The 20,946-nt window shown below is 38.0% G+C and overlaps 2 protein-coding genes across 6 annotated transcripts; both read left to right on the top strand.

The window, feature by feature from the left end:
- On the top strand, positions 1 to 3,793 carry LOC114280474 (cinnamoyl-CoA reductase-like SNL6). The gene is made up of 4 exons (XM_082896679.1): positions 1 to 342; positions 2,783 to 2,936; positions 3,058 to 3,250; positions 3,493 to 3,793. The coding sequence occupies exons 1-4, from the start codon at positions 28 to 30 to the stop codon at positions 3,575 to 3,577; spliced, it is 747 nt and encodes a 248-aa protein (XP_082752805.1). The 5' UTR covers positions 1 to 27; the 3' UTR covers positions 3,578 to 3,793.
- A 734-nt stretch (positions 3,794 to 4,527) lies between these two features.
- Positions 4,528 to 19,479, top strand: LOC114280502 (uncharacterized). 5 transcript variants are annotated; one of them, XM_028222877.2, is made up of 11 exons: positions 4,528 to 4,757; positions 4,819 to 4,976; positions 5,298 to 5,381; positions 6,050 to 6,139; positions 6,245 to 6,287; positions 6,404 to 6,510; positions 6,603 to 6,698; positions 7,691 to 7,804; positions 7,912 to 8,000; positions 18,907 to 18,976; positions 19,131 to 19,479. In XM_028222877.2, the coding sequence occupies exons 1-11, from the start codon at positions 4,667 to 4,669 to the stop codon at positions 19,248 to 19,250; spliced, it is 1,062 nt and encodes a 353-aa protein (XP_028078678.2). In that variant the 5' UTR covers positions 4,528 to 4,666; the 3' UTR covers positions 19,251 to 19,479. The 5 variants fall into 5 exon arrangements, with proteins under 5 accessions (XP_028078678.2, XP_028078679.2, XP_082752803.1 ...); XM_028222878.2 differs by having other exon boundaries at positions 4,530 to 4,757; positions 4,837 to 4,976; XM_082896677.1 differs by having other exon boundaries at positions 4,530 to 4,757; positions 7,912 to 7,973.
- The last annotated feature ends 1,467 nt before the right edge of the window (positions 19,480 to 20,946 follow it).

Below are 20,946 nucleotides of genomic sequence, written 5' to 3'. Positions count from 1 at the left end.
TGAATTCCTCATCAATCACTAACATGAATGGGATGGCCCATGTTGTGTATCATCATGTGTATATATATATGTATGTATATATTGTCTCTAAGGACATTTATATATTATTATAACTTGATTATTAATTGGGTGGCGGTATTTATGGATGCGATGGATAAAATGATAGATTTGGAGGTGAGAGGAGCAATCAATGTGGTAGAGGCATGTGCACAAGCAGAGAGTATTGAGAAGATTGTGTTCACTTCTTCTCTAACTGCAGCAATATGGGGAGAGAATATTTGCTCAGAGAAGGATGTTGATGAAAGGTCATGGAGTGATCATGAATTCTGCAGAAAAACCAAGGTCTGTGGTTCTATATATATATATGTATCTCCTTTCATTTCATTTCAATTTATTTTCTTCTTCTTTTTATTTTTAATTTTTAATTTTTTATTCATTTAAGTTCTTAACTAGAGACCTTTGTTGTGTGGTTTGCCCAAAGATTTGAATCAGTTGTTAGTATAATGTTGAGACTATTAGTGGCTTCAGAATGTTGGAATTACCCATCGATCATCTGATCTGATACCAATTGGTTTATAACATCTCAAAACCAAACAAATTTAGACCCAAAAAAAAAAAAAAAGTTTCTTTCTTTTTCAGTTTAATATATTGTTCTTCTAGTGGCTTTAGTTCATATGCTTTCCCAAAACACTAGTAAGTAACTAACACTATGCTTAGATTAGGAGATTCAAGGGAGAAGTGAAGTATAAGGAGGGATTGTGAGGGGAGTGAGTGCCCACAATTTTAGCACTTGTGAGGAAATTGAGGGATTATGACGTGATGGTTTTATATATAATTCCAATACCTATTATACCCTTATTTTATGACAAGATAGTATAAAATTTTGGATAAAATACACACATGGTCCCTGAAAGTGTTCCTTGTCACTTTAGTTCAATTTTGTCAATTTCGTTCTTGTAATTTCTATTTTGAGTCAAATTGGTTCAATTACTATCCAAATCATTTACATAATAATAAATACGCTCGGGGTCCCTCTCCCTCCACTCCAAACGGAATGTAATAGATTTTCTCCCAACAGTTAGAATTCTTTATTGTTCCACCAAGCATGCTTAACAGTTTGGTAGGTTTTCCTCCACACTAGCAAGACATTGTTAGTAAGGAGGAAGGAAATTTTAAGCAGTGTTCCAATTTCCACTATGGTTCATGGAAAGATGAAAGAATTGGGAGGATTAGGATGGATGATTTGGAAAAACAAATCCTTCTCAATTTAACATGATTTCCCTTTCCAAAGAGACAGTGATGTTGAGAGTACAACAATGTAGCACAAAGTATATAATTTAATTGAAGGAGACCCAGGTGAGCCTCTGCTTTGGCCTTATCCATCCTTGTCTTCATTTTTTCTTCATAAACCTAGAGACGATTGTTATTAAACCCTCATCTTTTGCCTTCTTGTTTGTTTTGATATTTTCTTCTTCATTCCTCTTGTTAATGTGCCAAATGGTATATATGCGGCTTGAATTATGGAGGCTTATTAGTTTTTACTTCAGGCTGAAATTTAGATGTAGGGAATTGAATTGGTAATTTTTGTTTTTGAAAGCTCCAACTGATTATGGCGGTGCTTGGGAAGAAATTTTTTGGATTTTTTTTTTTTGTTTTTTTCCACTAAAAGACAAATTGGTTACAAATCCAAACAAAATATCACATCAAATCCCATAATCATTTCACTTTTTCTCTCACAAACATCACATCCAACCACAAAAAAACTCAACTATCTTCCCAAACACAAAATTTTTTTTTTCCAATAATATCCTACAATTAAAAAAACCTACAAAAAAACGCACTTCCCAAACATGCACTATGTTTTTTTGCTTTTTTAAGGTACTTCTAATCCACAAGATAACATTTTTTTACAAAAAAAAAAAAAAAAACAAGCATGCCAAAAAACATGTCCATAAAATTACTTCTAGTCGTTACTTTAAATTAGTCCTTTTCCTATGAAGAAATTCAATCAATACATAAAGAGAAGAAACAATATGTTTTTGGATTCTGGTCCAATTGTTGTATAACCATAGTCATGATAACTTATAAAATCATTGGTATCATCTTTACTATAGCCTTGCACATGAGATTTTCACCTTATAATGCTCCTGGAGGGTCACGAACAAATCTAAGGGCCTGTTTAATTTTGATTAACGCTGTGTTTGGTTGGGGGATTTAGAGAGGGATTTGGAAAGGGAAAGGGAAAAGGTGTGTGAAACTATGTGAAATGTAAGTATATTTTTTTCACATTTCACCTACCTTTTCCATTTCTCTTTCCAAATCCCTCATCAAATCCCTCAACCAAACACAGCATAAGAGTCACTAGCATAAAAAGTAAATAGTTCTGTTGATACATTTAATTAATAAGCTGGATTTATTGTCATGGTACAAAACAATGGGTAATGGAAACCATTAATTTTATGTTTTCTGCATGAATTTCGCCAACTTTTTTGTCAAACCAATTCAGATTATTCCAACTTTTGATAACTAGACACAACAATTTACAAAAGCAGGGGGTTCCACCTATTGGTCTTTAAATATTTTAAGTTAGCAACTCATATGAAATCTTTTAAAATATGCTGGAGCTCGAACATGACTAAAATATTGAAGGTGGTTGAGATAAGGTGTATCATAAATCCTTCAATAAAGTAAGACGGAAACCTACTTATGATACCATTTTTAAACCACTCCGTCGGTTTGTATAAACATCTCGAGTAAATGTCTACTCTGTAATATTTTTCAGTTGTGGTATGCATTAGCAAAGACCCTCTCGGAGCAGGCTGCATGGGCTCTAGCCATGGACCGAATGCTTAACATGGTGTCTATTAATGCAGGACTGGTTCTTGGACCTGGCATTGCTCAAAAGAATCCTCAGGTGACTATGTCATATCTTAAAGGTAAAGAATGTAAAGCATAACAAATGTCCGTTTTTCTTAATTTACTTCAATTAACTTTAAGAGTCGCACTGGACTGGAGTTAACTATTTGATCTTCTGATGCTAATAATAACTTTGAACAGGAGCGGCCCAGATGTATGAAAATGGAGTCTTAGCCATAGTTGATGTGAACTTTCTAGCTGATGTGCATATTCGAGCTTTTGAGGATCCGTCAACATGTGGGCGATACTTCTGCTTCAATCAGATTGTGAATACTGAGGAAGAAGCTGTGAAACTTGCAGAAAGCTTGAGTCCTCTGATCTCCTTACCGCCTAGGTAAGAAGAAGCCTTTGGTAAAACAAGGCCAATCACACTGCCACCATTCTTGGGGCCATATTGGCTCCCTTCTGCGATGATGTGTCGGTTTGCAAAATGCTCTGAAACAAAGTTTGATTGATCAGATGGTTGTGGATCTGATTTCTGACTTGATTTAGTAGTGCTTTCTTGAGTTCGTCCTAATTATGCCTTTGAAAATTAATTTGGGCTGAATTTTGGTTTTGCTTTGTGTATGTGTATAGGTATGAATGCCAAGGGAGTGAGGTGTATGATGAGAGATTGAAGAACAAGAAACTAAACAAGCTGGTTGACAGCACTGCCAATTAGCATCAGCCATGCCCTTTTTTACATGCATTGATGTAAATATCATTAATCATTATGACTTGGGAACCTAATTCTAGGTTAATTTTTTTGTCTACTAGTTTCATATATTGTTATTTATTTTTGTTTTGGTTTTTTTTTTTTTTTTTTTTTTTTTTGCTCCTAATTTTTGTTTTGGTTGGCAGAGTGGCAGTTGTCAATATTAGAATGAATTGTGTTTTTTGTGTCCTTGCTGAATTTTTCTTGATTGTCTTAATTGGGTTTCCAATGCTATGCAGTTCAAAGCTAACAATTCTTGCAGTTAAGAAAACCAACTATTTCTTTCTAGTTTTTGTAGCTTGTCTTGTTTTTCTCTCACTTTACTCTGCGTTTGTTCTAAAAGTTGGTCGTATTTTTACGTGTTATTCTATGATTTTTTTTTTTTTGTGGGAAAAAATTATAACTCATTGTAAAAAAATAAAAATAATTACAAATATATACATAAAAAGTTGTACTCCACTTTTTAGTAAATATTTTCTTCATTTTTTCACTATCTTGTAATTCCCTCAATTTTTTGTGAGTAAATTATATTTTTAGATCATCTAACTTTCATTCAAATTTTAGTTAGTCCTAATTTTTTATATTCAATTAAGTCTTTTGCTTTCATTTGTGTTTGAGTGTAATTCTCGCACCAATTATTGCTAAAATTTGATATAGAAATTTTTCATAAAAAAGTCACGTGAATACATTTTACGAGCAAAGAAAATTATAATCTCTACATTTCAATTTTTACTCAAATTTTATTTTAATTTTATAGGTTTCAATTTTCACCTAAATTTAAATGATGTTATGATGGAAGGGGTACATTAAAATACAAGAAGGAAGTGTGCAGACTTTACTGTAATTATTTAAAAAGTGAGGGATCAAAAGTAAAAATTAGTTAAATTAAAAGACGATTAAAGGGTAACCGAAAATTTCCAACAGTCCATTCATCATCTCCTCTGTTTCCCTCCAAAAGTCTTCTCTCTCTCTCTATCTCTCTCTCTCTCTCTCATCATTTCTGGTACTATTCAAGAGCAAGAGCAAGAAAGAGACCCAAACAATCGCTGAACAGTAATGGCCGACGAAGACATTCACAACGGCCTTCAAGACGAGCCATGGGAAGAACGAACTCTCCACCTCCTTTACAACTCCAAGATCGATCAAGGTCTCTCTCTCTCTCAATTCTCATTGATTCATTACCTTGACGTGTTCTTTGATTATCACAGATTTTTCAATTGCTAAAGTTCAAAAAAGTGGACGAAAGAAGCACAAAGTGCGCTGGATGTCGAAGAGAGCTATGGCAATTCCTCAAGTCATCATCGAACTTCACGACCAAGCCCTAAGAGAATCTACTCTCCGATGTCTCAGTACTTTCCTTCTCGAGGTCCATTCTAATCTCAAAACCTTCATGTGTAATTTTCTATTCTATGATTAATTTATTTCTTTCTTGGGTTTCTTGTTAATCAACCTATCAGTTTGGATTCTTTTCTTATTATTGGTTTCTTTCTGAAATTGGGCATGTTCTGCATTGATTAATTTTCCTCAAATATGTATTTCTTTGCTATATTTCAGTGGATTTCAATTGGGTGCTTGCTGTTAGCATTAATTTGTTTATTTAAAATTAATTCTAATTTTTATTTCCATGTTTGTTGACTATCACCTCAATGGGCTTCAGAAATTTTCCTTTTTTTCTGGTTGTTGACAGAAAAGAGAAGAAGATCCAGAAAATTACTACAGGACAGGGTTCTTGTTATATAATTCATGCAGCACTATAGCTGTCTTGCTACAGGTTTGAAATATTCAGTGTTTGGTTTCAGTTTTCTAAATTCAGTTTTTTTTAAATTGATTTTTTTGTTTTTCGTTTTTTGTTTTGTTTTTAGTGAATATATTTTAAATTTTAAGTAATTTTTTTACTTTTTTAGATGTACCTTACCTAGATGTATCTAAATAGTAAAATATTTGTGAAAAATATTTTTAAAAATTAATAAATATACAAAATACAAGAGGTGTACTAAATTTCTTTTTCTTTTCTTTTCTTTTTTTGTATTTTCTTTTTTTGTATTTACTATATTTTTAAAGATTTTTTCACAAATATTATATTTTTTAAGTATATTTATGTTAGATGTGTCTAAAAATTTTAAAAAAAAAATACTTTAAATATTAAAAAAATTCATTGAAAACATTAAAATATGAAAAATAAAAAAGTAGAATTTTTTGAAAACTATTTTCTAAAAAAAAAAAAAAAACATTGAAGTCTTTTATTTTCATTATTCATGATGAAAGAAAATTAGTTAACTGAACCTCCTATGCAACCGTGTGTCTCATCATGTTCATTTTCTAAAATCAAAAGAGCAAAAAGTATGGCGTTCAAACTTTTGGTTCTATTCCTCCTTATTCTCAGCATATAACTGGAGGGTCCATGAAAGGCTCTGACCACAATTGTGTTTTTTGAAACAGGAAGTTCTGGCATTTTCACAATTGATGGTAGATGGAAGTCTGACCGTAAGAGCAACTAAGCGTCTTGTTAATGTTCTTACCCTATTTCAGGTAATCAACACTTATTGCTTATGTCTTCCCTTGTGTTTTTATTTTCTATGTTATTAGGAATTTTCTTTCATTTCTTTTTGGTTTGATAGCCTATTTTTGTTGCAGTGCATTGCAGCAAACAAAGAAACAAGATATAAGTTTGTTAAATGTAAGATCCCATGACGATCCCATGACACTACAAATATGCATGAATCTTACATGTTTAACTATTGGTCTTCATTAAGAAGTTTTCATGACCTTTCTTTTATTCTCTGCTTAATATAGCTTATGTGCCCAATTTCTTGGTACCCCTGATACTGTTTGATAGCCCATCAGAGATTTATGAAAATGTTCGAGCTGTTGCCCTCTCTGTGTTTGGCATTCTATGCCAGGTACCTTATTTTTAAACACTTTAATAAGAAAGGATATCTTGGCAAAGAAGTTGATCTTCTGTTTCTTTCTTTTAAAAAAAATTGTTTTCAAGGCTAGAGAACCTGAGATCATTCAATGGGCTCTGGAAAGCAATATGGTTGAAGTCTGTCAGATCAGCATAGAGATTGGAAGTGAGCTCTCCAAAGTGGTATGACATGCATTCATCTATATTCTCAATTCTCTTAGTCTTGTAAATTTCTGCTCACGTATCATTGCAATAGAGTGAAAATTGAAATAGACAAAATGATGGAGCAGGCTTCTTCATATGTCGCACTGAACTATATGCTATTTAAAAATCAGAGTTCACGGATGCATATACAGTGGGTTTGACATTTGGAATTTTAGTTTGTGTGACGCCTTATGTTGGTACTTGGACCACACCTGACACGTGGCGAGCCCTACGGGTTCCACGTCATCACCATCACACCCTCATGTGGCAGACCTTCGAGGCACCACAACCACAATTAGGGTAGTATGCCTAGCCAAAGCTGGGGAGTACACACCACCAAGTATGAGCTCACTAGTGCGGCTGCCACACTAGTAGTAAGAGCTCCAAGGCAAATGAGTCTAAGTATGAAGAGTCCGACATGGTTTGCGCAGCAGAGCCAAGCTCGCTCGCTCTCGGCAGCACCATGGCTCACCTAGATCCTTCACTTACCATGGTCCTTCACACCTCATTCCAATAAGGGGCACATGGGATGACTCTCTCCCTACTCAGTCCCGCTCAATGGTAGCATAGTTGGGCCCTTGGCTCACCTATGTCTCCCTTATATGCTCATGGATTCTATTTAATCACTTGGCTGTCTACGTTGGGAGCATGACTTAGGCACCCATGCTTGGGATCATTGGAGGATTGTAGATTGGAGGCTAAGACCATGGGTTCATCAAGGATTGTGGATTGGAGAGAAGTCTTGTATTGCCATGAGGAGTGACTTTTTCTCTTTTCCACTTTCTATGTGTTAGAGAACCACAGACTATATCTATATTTAGCGGTAATTGTCAAAATTCAATATTTGTCAGTATTTTTTTTTTCTTGGCTCCGTTGATGATGGTAAAGCAACAGACCATAAATGCATTTTGCTTCCTACTACATGTTTAATGATGATTTGTTACTTGTTTATGTCAAACATGTTGGTACAGATTGGAATGCACATTTTTGAAGCCATTATGCAGGATGAATCAGGGATGTCTTATATTTGTAGTCCAACCTGTGATCAGCTGCTGAAGAGATTGATTAATACGTGGGAGCATCTGGTATATATAACCAGTGTACAGACTCATTATTCAAATTGTGATTGCATTATTTTTTAGGCAAAGTTTCCGTGTCTCAAATGTTCTCTTTGTCAAATTTGTTCACAAAGGTTACTTGTTTGGCTTTGGATCAAGATTTCTCTCCCCGCCTGCTATTTCACATTATACGCTCGTATGTTCTTCTCTGCACTCACGTTAGGTGAGCTATTGTAGTGATCATCATAATTCTCTGAGATAGTTCTCTGTTTGCAATACCTTAATCTATTATGTTGAGTTATTATTTTTTATTTTTTATTTTGTTGCTGCTGATATAATATTATGCCATCACTGATATTGATATATTGCAGAAAAGCATGTATTGTCTGTCATCTTCACGGAAGTTTCAAACTCTCTTACTGTTGTGTTGAATTCAAATTTTGTTTTTATGCCAAATATTTAGAGTTTGATCCTATCTTTTGTTGAGTTAGAACACAACGACTGTACAAAAGTGAATCTTTATTTAGATACAAACATACACTCAAGTATATAAGAAGACTCTCAAGGACACCTCACTTTTGGAATTACTCACACTCAAGCACTTGACTCCACTCTTTGTTGTTATATCTTCCAAATGAGGCCACTTCCCTTTATATAGTCATCTACCTCTTCAATGGATGGCTAAGATCATTTTGATCCAAGGGATATTATTAACCCTCTAGAATATTCTAGCATATACACATACTTTCCCATATTCTAGAACTCTCTAACCTATTCTACTATATAATAGTACTTTCTATACTTCTAAAATATTCTAGAATCTTCCAAAACCCTTCTAGATTTCTACAAGCTTCTCTGATGTTCCGGAATCTTCTACAATGTTCTAGAATCTTCCGGATTTCTTTAGATCTTTCTAGAGTCTTCTAGATTATTCAACATATGCAATTAATAGCCTAGATAATTCTAGAAAAGTCAATGATGACTCTTAACACTCCCCCTCAGCATTGACTCCTTTATTTAGTTCTTCTTTTGTAGTTAAGCCGAGTTGCTTCCGAAGCTCTACAAACTTTGAAGCTCCAAGTCCTCTAGTAAACAAGTTTGCTACTTAGACATCTGTTCTGATTGATTTCATCTCTATCTCTCCTTGGAGCACTTTCTCTCGAATGAAATGGTAATGTACCTCCACATGCTTTGTTTTTGTATGAAACACTAGATTCTCAGCCAAACGTATTGCTGACTGATTGTCACAGTGCAACAATACTCCATAGTCAACTTGCTGGTGTAGATCCTTCATTAATTGAATAAGCCATGTGCTTTCTTGAGCTGCCATTGTTGATGCTCTGTATTCAGCCTCTGTGGTAGATAATGATACCGTAGGTTGTCTCTTACTGTACCAAGAGATTGCTCCTAAACCAAGGCTGAACACGTACCCAGTAGTCGACCTCCGTGTGTCATGATGTCTGCATAATCGGCATCACAATAGCCAAATTACCTTGCATGTTTCGCCTTTATTGTACAAAAGACCGAAGTCAATTGTACCCTTCACATATTGGAGTATTCGGCGAACTGCTTCTAGATGAGGAGGTTTCTTTGGCTTTTGCATATACCGGCTTACTACACCAACTGCATATATAATGTCTGGCCGAGTGAGGATGAGGTAGATCAAACTACCTACTAGTTGCTGATACATAGCTGCATCTTCCAAGTCTTTACCTTCTTCTGAGCATAACTTGGCATTCATCTCCATTGGTGTAGAAACTGGCTTACACTCAAGCATCCCATACTTCTACAGCAAATTTTTAGCATATTTCTGCTGGCAGAGGAATAAGCCTTTGTTGCTTTGTTCTGCTTCAAGCCCAAGAAAATGCTTGAGTTATCCAAGCTCCTTCATTTGAAATCGTACTGACAAGTTCTCTCTTGTCCTTTGGATCTCTTCTTTATCATCTCCGGTGATGATTAAGTCATCCACATATACTAGAATCATCCACATATACTAGCACTGTAGCTAGTTTCCCACCTTGAGACTTAACAAATAGGCTCAAGTCCGTTGGTGCCACCAAGTACCCGCTTTGTACTAAAAATTCTGCTATTTTGCCATACCATGCCCTCGACGCTTGCTTTAAGCCATACAATGTTTTCTTTAATTTGCAGACATAAGTTAGATGGACTTTCCTTTCAAACCCCTCGGGCTGCTCTATATATATATCTCGATCTATCTCACCGTGCAAAAAAGCATTCTTTACGTCCATCTGCCACAACTTCCAAGACTTGCTGGCTGCAAGTGTTATTAGTACTCGCACCGTTGTGATCTTTGCTACTAGACTAAATGTTTCATCGTAGTCTAATCTGTATTGCTGTGAGAAGCCTCGAGCCACTAGACGTGCTTTGTACCTTTCAATCGATCCATTAGGACGAGTTTTTACTTCGTACACCCACTTACATGATATCGGCTTCACGTCCTTGGGCTTAGGAACTAGATCCCCTGTTTGATTCTGTTTGAGGGCTTGAATCTCTTCCTCCATTGCCTCCTGCCATACTTTGCTTTGGGATGCCTTTTCAAACGTCGTTGGCTTTGTAATGCTATCTTCTTCAGTTAGAGCAGCATTTGCATACTTCGGATTAGGCTTAAATTGTCTTTCTGACCTTCTGAGTTTTGGTCCAATCTCTTTAACCTCTTCTTGTTGGCTCAGGCTAACTTCTTCTGGACTCTTGTGATGGACACCTATTTTCCACAAACTTGAAAATCTTTTTGGTGTCTTTGACAGGTCAGGCTCTAGATCATCATCACTTTGCGTTGATACTGGCTCCATGATGATTTCTAAACTAGGAGGTGCCTCTTTCTCTTGTCTTTGCTCCCCCGGCATTTCTTGTAATTGATCTTCTAAATTTCTAGAGTCTGGCAATGGTACATCTTGTGAAGACCACCAAGATAAGGCTTCGTCAAATGCAACATTCCTCGAAGTATAACAACGGCTAGTGGTGGGGTTGCAACATTGTCACCCTTTCCTTTGACTGTCGTAGCTCACGAAGATGCAACAAATTGCCTTCTTATCGAACTTGCTACATAGATGATTTGGCACAAATATGTAGCAGACACATCCGAATACTCGAAAGTGACTTACTATGGGCTTTGTGTGCCATAACTTCTGGAAAGGTGAGACCAGCCCCAAACCTACCTACGCTAGCCTGTTGATCACATGAGCTATTATCTTCATACATTCAGCCCAAAATTTGCTAGGCACATTTTTAGCATGTATCATGCTCCGACAAGTTTCTGCAAGAAGCCTATTATTTCTTTCAGCCATTCCATTCTGTTGTGAAGTACCTGAGCAAGTAAACTAATGTCGAATTTGGCATCCTCTAAGATAGTTAGAGAACTCATCTGATGAATATTCTCCTCCATTATCTGTTCGCAAGTATCGAATTTTCTTTCCAAGCTCGCTTTCAACCTTCTTACGAAATTATTTGAACTTGGCCAGAACTTTAGACTTCTTTTCATAAAATACATCCACACGTACCTTCAGAAGTCGTCGATGAAGGTCACCATGTAGCGCATTCCACTGATTGATGCTTGTTTTACTGGTCTGAAGACATCTGAGTGGATAAGCTCTAAGGGTTCCTTAGCTCTATACTTTGAATCTTCATATGGTAACTGATGTGCCTTACCATAATGACATCCGGCACAAATTATATCTTCTTGAATATCCAGTTGAGGAAGGCCCTTGAGCATAGACTTCTTCATCATTATTTTTAGCTTGTGATAGTTCACGTGACCCAAGCGTACATGCCAAAGGTCTGCAGTCTCATTCTTTCGAGTCTTATCTACGTAGGTTGATTCTGCTAACATTACGTAGATAGACTCCAACCGTTTTCCCTTCATGATGGGAATACCAGATAACTTAACCTTGTAGTAAACCTTCACATTCTCTGGGCCGAATAACACATAGTTGCCCAAGGATGTGAGTTGTAAGGCTGATAACAGATTCTTTTTCATCCCTGGCACGTGATAGACATCCTGCAGATGTATTTTGTTAGAGTTGAAGCGAGGAGTGATGATTGTCTTACCAGCATGGGTGATCGGCAGCCTTGTATTATCAGCGGTCACTACTACCCAGCCTCTTATGTACTCGGACATGCTGGACAGCTTCTCCTCGTCACCAGTCATGTGGTTAGAGCATCCTGAATCAATGATCCAATCATTGTTGTTGTTGATTGCTCCAGTTTTAGACTCCGCCACAAGAGTCGACTCATTAGCCTCAGACACAACTGTACATACAACTACTTTACTAATGGTTGGACTGTGCTGTTCTTGCATTTCTCGTGCATCAAAGTCTATTACTTCAGAGCAATCTGTCTCATTATAATCGAACACTGCAAAGGACGCTTGGAAGTGAAGCTTGAGTAACTAGCTTGCCCAGCTTGCCTAATATGTCATGAAATGGTTTATTCCCAACCCCCTTGGTGAGAATGTCAGCAAGTTGTTCACCAGACTGGACAAAAGGAGCACAAATGGTACCATTAGTGAGTTTCTCCTTTATGAAGTGGCGATCAATCTCAACATGTTTTGTCTTGTCATGTTGAACCGGATTGTGAGCGATGTTGATGGCGGCCTTATTATCACAGTATAACCGTATGGAGTCCGTCTGATCAATACCTAGATCACTCAACAATAACTTGATCCATAAAAGTTCACACATACCTTGTGCCATAGCTCTAAACTCAGCTTCTGCACTTGACCTGGCAACCATATTCTGTTTCTTACTCCTCCAAGTAACTAGGTTGCCTCCAACAAAGGTGCAATACCTTGAAGTCGATCTCCTATCAGTGACTGACCCAGCCCAGTCAGCATCTGTATAGGCTTCCACACGAAGATGATCATACTTTGAAAAATAAAGACCTTTACCAGGAGCAGACTTCAAGTACCGCAAGATTCTCATGACAGCCTCAAGGTGAATCTGATAAGGAGCATGCATAAACTAACTAACCACACTGACAGCAACAGCAATAGCAATATCAGGACGGGAGTGAGATAGGTAAATGAGCTTACCCACTAATCGCTGATAGCTCCCCCTATCAACAGCTTCTCCTCCTTCATCATCCTCCAATTTCTGATTGGGTTCCAGTGGAGTGGTACAGGCCTTGCAGCCAAGCATCTCAGTTTCCTTCAACTGGTCAAACACATATTTTCTCTGTGAGATAAATATCCCATTTTTAGAGCGAGCAACATCAATTCCCAAAAAATACTTCAAGCTTCCCAAGTCTTTGATTTCAAACTCACTAGCTAAATATTTCTTCAACAGAGGTATTTCCCCACTATCATTGCCCGTAAGAACTATGTCATCTACATAAACAATAAGTGCTGTAGTCTTACCACGTGAGGAATGTTTTACAAACAAGGTGTGATCTGCCTGACTCTATTTGAAGCCATATTTAAACATAGCCTGAGTGAATCTCTCAAACCAAGCCCTTAGAGACTGTTTGAGACCATATAATGACTTCCGAAGCTTGCATACTTTGCCTTCTGTCTGATGATCCTCAAAACCAGGAGGAATGTCAATATATACCTCTTCTTCGAGGTCACCATGGAGAAAGGCATTCTTGACATCAAACTGATAAAGCGGCCAATCTAGATTAGCTGCTAGAGAGAGAAGTACTCTGACTGAATTCATCTTAGCCACGGGTGCGAAGGTCTCCTGATAATCAATGCCATATGTCTGAGTAAGCCCTTTTGCCACAAGTTTTGCCTTGCAACGCTCAATAGACCCATCTGCTTTGTGTTTCACAGTATATACCCATTTACATCCCACAGGTCGTTTGCCCGTAGGTAACTCAGTCAATTCCCAAGTGCCATTCTTCCTAAGTGCTTTCATTTCCTCAATCATGGCTAGTTTCCACTCAGAGGTAGCAAGAGCATCCTGAAAATGGTTAGGAAGGCTAACAGAGGAAATATTGGACACAAACGCTTTGTATGAGGATGACAAATGAGAGTAGGACACAAAATGTGAGATAGGATGTTGAGTACAAGATCTCATACCCTTCCTCTTGGCAATAGGAACATCAAGATCAATGGACTCAAGAGATTCAAAGTTACCTAGACTCTCATCAGAAGCAGGAGATGGCAGTAGAGGAGCAGAGGTGGTCCCTTGTATCCAGTTAACTTGTTGTCTGTCTATGTCCCAGACATAAACATGCCTGTCCTTATCCTTGGTAACATTAGGTTCTATAGTCCCAGTAGAAGAGGGTGGTGCAAGAACAACTGGTTCTACCATAGGAAGCACAGTAGAAGAGGGTGGTGCAAGAACAACTGGATCCACCATAACTGGGTCCACCATAGGAAGCACAGGACTCAGCACAGGACTCATTTCACACCAAGGCTCCCCCGGAAATAAGGACGGTGACACCAGAGAGGACAAGAAATAGGACTGGGACTCAAAGAAAGTAACATCCATGGGCACAAACCACTTACGAGAAGAAGGGTGGTAGCATTTATACCTCTTTTGAGTAGGAGAGTAACCAAGGAAAACACACTTGAGGAAGCGAGGGTCCAACTTACCACGAGAAGGAGAGTGATTATGAACAAAACAGATACAACCAAATATTTTGGGAGGAATAGAAAACAAGGACTGGGAACCTAGAAAGACGTAAAGAGGAGCCTGTTTTTGCAAGACCTGGGTAGGGAGACGATTAATAAGATGGGCAGCGGTGAGAACAGCGTCGCCCCAATAGGGCCGAGGCACACTCATAGAAAAACACATGCACCGAGCCATGTCAAGAAGATGCCGATTCTTGCGTTCCGCCACCCCATTTTGTTGAGGGGTATTGGTGCAAGAGGTCTAATGGATAATGCCATGAGTAGAGAAATATTGTCTTAACCCAGAATCCATGTATTCCCCGCCATTATCAGAACGAAAGAGTTTGACAGTGGCCCCAAACTGAGTACAAATCATCTTATGAAAATCGTGAAACACAGAGAAAACCTCACTCTTAGTTTTCATGAGATACACCCAAGTAGTACGAGAAAAATCATCAATAAATGTAACAAACCAGCGATGACCTTTCACAGACATAATACGAGAAGGACCCCAAACATCAGAATGTATTAATGAAAAAGGAACTAAACTTTTATTCAAACTGGGAGCAAAAGAAGCTCTGTGTTGTTTTCCAAGTTGACAAGACTCACAAAGAAAGTCAGACACATGATGATTTGCAAAACTAAATGGAAATAAATGCTTAAGTAAATAAAATGAAAGATGCCCAAGACGCTGATGCCACAGCCATAAATCAGCGTGGGTAGTAGAAGACGTGGTGGAAGAATAAGCAAGTTTGTCCGGTTGATCCAGGAAGTAGAGACCATTTTCTGCACTACCACTGCCAATCGTCCTCTTCGTGACAAGGTCCTGAAAAAGACAATAATCAGGAAAAAATGTCACACTACAATTCAAATCCTGGATAAGACGACTCAAGGATAACAGATTAATAGAAAAATTAGGAACATGGAGAACAGAAGATAGATGGATGGTAGGAGTGACTTGGACTAAACCTTTTCCAGAAATGGAAGAAACAGTACCATCTGCAATCCTAACTTTGTCCTGACCTGAAGAGGGCTTATAAACAGAGAAAAGATCAGAGGAGCCAGACATATGATCTGAGGCACCGGAATCAATAATCCAAGACAAAGACTTATGACACAGGAAAATACAAGGAGAAGAGGCTAAGTTACCTGAGCGGGCAAAAGACGAGGAAGCTGTACTGAGAGCAGTCGAAGACCGACGGTCCAACAATTGGCGCAAAGCATCCTCCAGCTCAGCATCAGAAGCTTGGGTAACAGAGGCAGAATTAGAATCAAGTGTATCAACGGCACTAGACTGATGAGCCCGAGAATAGGAACCACGTCCTCTAAACTGACCGGACCGACCTCCTCGAGAACTAGACCGATCACCTCGACCCCCGGATGGAGTCCCATGAAGCTTCCAACACGTCTCACGAGTATGCCGCGGCTTCTTGCAATAATCACAGAATACAGACTCCTTAGCAGCAGACGGAGGAATGGGAGTTAGGCTGAGGCCATCCCGAGGAGTAGACAGTAAGGCTGAGCGGTCAGTAGAGACAGGGGACATCATAGCAGACCGGCGACTCTCCTCTTTCTGTACATAGGCAAAGGCCTCCTAAAGTGAAGGAAGAGTGTCCATACCCAGAACTCGACCCCTAACTGGATCATACTCCACATTTAGGCCTGCCAGAAATTTAAAGACCCGTTCCCGTACGATGAACTTCTTGTACCCGACAGAATCAACAGGGCAAACAGGCTTATAGTCTTGCAAGTGGGCAAGGCGTTTCCAGCCATTGGTGAGGAAAGTGAAGTACTGAAGAACCGTCTGCTCCCCCTGAAGTGAGCTCTCAATAGAGCGGCGCAACTCAAACGCTTGTGAGAAATTCCCTTTGCGGGAATAGGTGGCAGCCACAGCATCCCAAACATCTTGGGCAGTCTCCATAGACAAGTAGCCCTCACCAAGTTCTGGAACCATCGAATGGATAAGCCAACCCATAATCAAAGAGTTGGTAATCTCCCATTGGTCATAACCCGAGTCAGTGGTACTAGGTGTCTGTATCCTGCCATCAACATACCCCATATTCCCTCTGCTCTTCAAAAACATAGTCAAACTTTGAGACCATGCTAGGTAGTTTTGACCATTAAATAGAGAGGTGGTGATTTTCAGACTAGGGTTGGGGTTCTCAGTCATGATAGTAGGTATAATGGGACTCTCACTCCTCGGTGTTTGAGAAGAAGGGGACACACTGGTGGAATCTGTCATGATACTATAATACCGAACCCGCAACAAAACTAGTGGTAATCACAAACCCGGAAGGTGGTGGTGAAAGAACAGGCACAATGACCACTATAAAGGCATAACAAAATTAAGAAACCATTTTCAGTTTTTTTTTATTTTATAATCTATATATATATTTATGTATTTATTTATTTATATATGTATGGGTACGGTGGTATACACGACATAGGTATCATACTAAACAGGGAGGGTATGAGTGTATGAGAGATGAGTGTATACCAGTGAGATCGACGGTCGACGAAGGCGACGGAGGAGAAGACGAGCGACGAAGACGAGCGACGATCGTGATGGAGACGAGCGACGAACTGATGGGCAGAGTGACGACGGCGACTGAGGATGAAGACGAAGCAGAGCTGAGGACGGCTGAGTGAGGATAAAGACGAAGCAGAGCTGAGGACGGCTGAGTGAGAAGGCGACAGGAAGGCGGCTGAATGACGATCGACAATCTGAAGATCGACCTAGCAGATGATCCACGGAGGTAAGTTTCGAACCGTAGAGTGAGGGTGTGCCGAAACCCTAGAGGTGAAGCTCTGATACCATGAAGCTTGAGTAACCAGCTTAGGGTTTGATAAGATATCATCCCCTATTTATAAATGAAGATTAGGGTTTACAAGATGAGACAATTACAAGATGAGCCCTGAGGGCATAGAACAATTACAAACCAATAACGTAGATAATAATAATATAATATGCCATTGCTAACAGGAAGTCCCATTCTTCCTCACTGTTGTCTTGTGACTTTTGGATGTCACCAAGTTACCTTCTTCTTGCCTTCTCTTTGAACGACAATCTTTTGCGTAGTGACCTCTCTTTCCACATTTGTAGCACTCTATGTTTACGTCGCCAGGGTGCTGAGGATCGTCAATCATGGTTTTTGCTACTAGATTGAGCTCCCCTTGTTTGAGAGCTCCCATCCTGCTGCTGTGATTTGGCATGTTCTTCATTTTTCTTTGGCCTTGTAGAGTTAGGCCGTCTTGGTCCATCCCTTCTATTATTATTACTGAAAAGTGTCTCCTCTTTAGTTTTCAATGAGACCCCAGCCATTTGCTTGCATAGGCTTTCTTGATTGTCCAATAAATTCTCCAACTCTATAAGAGATGGTTGAATTGGCCAACCCCTTATAGTTGTGATGAATGCATTATACTCGGGCCTTAACCCATGTATAATGATCCTTGTCTTTCTTTCCTCATTAATATTTGCTTTAGGATCTAGATTTGAAATTTCATGACATAGATCCTTAATTTTTGTAAAATATTCACTTATGGACTTACTTCCTTGAGTGGTAGACATCAACTCATTTTCTAGAAATTGGAGCCGAGCATCATTTGTTTTTGAAAATAGTGATGCAAAGGTGTCCCATGCTGCTTTGGGTGTGTCATCATTCCTGATTCGCCCGAGCAACTCATCCTCTATGGTTGTCTTGAGCACATACATTGCCTTTCCGGCCTTGATCTTTCATTTGCGGAGTGTCTCGACAATTTCCTTGGAAGGTGGTGCAGTCTCATTTCCATTAACAACCTCCCACAAATCTTGCCCTTCAAGGTAGGATTTGATGTGACTCTGCCAACTCTGGTAGTTGTTGTTGTTGAGTCTTGTGACTCCACTCGTTGTGTTCACAAGATCTACCATCGTGACTTGGTGTGATCCTCCTGCACTTTCACCAAGTAAGTGTGGTCTCTAATCCACAAGCTTCACAGTCTTAAGTTGCGCACGATCAACTCAAGAAAACGGTCATTGACCGCCATGCTCTGATACCAAATTGTTGAGTTAGAACACAACGGTTATACAAAAGTGAATCTTTATTTAGATATAAAGATACCCTCAAGTATACAAAAAGACTCTCATGGACACCTCACTTTTGGAATTACTCACACTCAAGCACTTGACTCCACTCTTTGTTGTTATATTTTCCAAATGAAGTCACTTCCCTTTATATAGTCATCCACCTCCTCAATGGATGGCTAGGATCATTTTGATCCAAGGGCTATTATTAACCCTCTAGAATATTCTAACATATACACATACTTTTCCATATTCTAGATGTTTTTGTCCTATCTTTTAAACATTTTTGCTTATCTCAAGTGTATTTGCATATTGTTATTCATCTTGAAAAATTGTGATAAATTATACCGTTAATGCCCTTAACCTTCTTGCACCAGTTTAGCCTTTATGTGTGTCTTAGATGCCTACTTGCTTATATGTTTAAAGCTGAACTCATTCGAATGTTTGACCCTCCATTACCTTTGAGTACAATTTCATATTCTCTATATGTTTTGTCAGGGGATTCAGTCTTGTAATGGACAATCTACCTGATAGCATCATAGATAATTCTTTTGGTGATCTCTCTGTGGTATGTCAAGTCATTGAAGTTTTCATGTTTCTAGCTTTTCTCCCCTTGCTCCAATATGACTATAAAAGGACATTGAATTACATCATTGTGTGATATTTTTCATTTTAACCTCTCTTTTTTCATATCTCCTCTACATCACTTTGGAAATTTACAGGAGTTCCCTTTGATCGGGAGTTTGCTCCATCAACTACGCCTAACTGTCGGTAAAATTGATGACTGCTGCCAGATTTCCTACCCAATGACTTGCTGCTTTATTAGCCATGTACTCCTCTGAACTTATATATATATATATATATAAATCTTCTATTCTATTCCTTGTACTCCTGCTTTTGAAGGGGGGTAAATGGAGAAACAAAGATGAAGTTTGAAGTTGTTACCGCCTCACTTGGTCACTGCTTTTGTATTTTTCAATATCTTGGAATTGTGGATATGAATCACATAGACATCAAAGACAATTCTTTTGATGCAAAAATAATGTGAAATTGTTCAACTCTCTTCCTTTATGTTCAACTCTCGCATGAAATCTCCTCTCTTGTTGATTGAGAAATTGATTGCGAAGTTATGGTTATATGTGCTGATCAAAACAAAAACAAAAAATTATGGTTTTATGTGGCTGCTGTCAGCTTCTCTTATGGACTGTTTCATGCTTATCAAAGTTGTGAGTTAAAAATCAAAACAGATGAATTTCTTTGGTGAATTTGAATCATTATATGAAAATGGCTCAAAATGGTAAAGATGAGCTTTTCATCCTATTTGGTGCAACTTATTGAGGTTGCTTATTTCTTTTTTATTTAAAAAAATAATTATGTGAGGAGATTTTGCTTTACAATTTATGAGTACTTGGAAAAGAAAGATTTTTATCTTTAACTTCTCAATTATGTCCCTTCCAGCCATTCCTTCTAGTAATTATTAAGACGGAGAAGACAGAGGAAAAGGCCATTGGACCACCACCTTCTTTGGTGTTGTATATACAATCAGAAAACTATGAGCAGTGCCCAAAGATGAAGCACATAGTTTGGAGATTTTGGGTGTGTTTGGTTTGTATTTGTAGAGTAGTTTTTGAGATAAAAAGTACGAAAACTTGTTTGGTTTACTTTTTTTCAGAAATGGTTTTGAAAAATTATTTTGGGAGAGAGAGTTTTAAAAAAAGTGATTGATTTGATGTGTATGAGAGAGAGTGTTTTTGGAAAATAGGTAACCAAACAAAATTTTGAGATTTTTTTTAGAAAAATTTGTTTGGTTTGATTACTCTTGAACATTTGTAGAGAATTTTTTCCAAAAATTTTTCTGAAAAACAAACCAAACAAGGCCTTTGTCTGCTGATGGCCATTTTAATCTGATTTGTGTGGCTCGTTCACATCTATCTGAATGGGACGAATTTTACTCACTCCGACACTTATGTGGGACAGGGGCGGGTATCACTTCTCATGATCCAAACCCAACCCGACCCGACATAATTAATAACATATAAATAAATAATATATGTATATATATAATATAATTAGCTATAAGAAAATAATATTAAAAGTTTATAATTTTGTTTAAATATAAATAAATAATAATCTTAAAAATCTCAATACTTATATAAATGAAAATAAAAAAAAATTATTTAGTGTTAAGAATTTAAATAGTCCTTAATTTTTTTGACTAATTAAAATGTGATTGGATATTCGTGAAGATGGGGCTGGGGCTGGGCTGGGGCTGGGGCCGTGGTGGGGAATGGCAAACTCACTCCAAACCTGCCCATAACCATCCCTAATTTTATGTAAGGGTGTTCATCTTCTAATTTTTATTGGTAGTGCACTAAAATTTCGGGTGACTCTCCATATGTGCCTCGTAAATGTAAAATAAAGTTCAATCAAAGTATGAAAATACCACATTTGCTATGAGTCGCAAATATATTAGCAATTGGATGTGCTTTTCAAATTTGGTAATTTTGAACCCATTGATGAGTGCCTGATTTATAAAAT

Source organism: Camellia sinensis, chromosome 12, assembly GCF_055761805.1.
Source record: "Camellia sinensis isolate YWXY chromosome 12, ASM5576180v1, whole genome shotgun sequence".
NCBI lineage: Eukaryota > Viridiplantae > Streptophyta > Magnoliopsida > Ericales > Theaceae > Camellia > Camellia sinensis.
The sequence above is the reverse complement of the archived record's forward strand: the minus strand, read 5'-3'. Positions and strand labels throughout refer to the sequence as shown.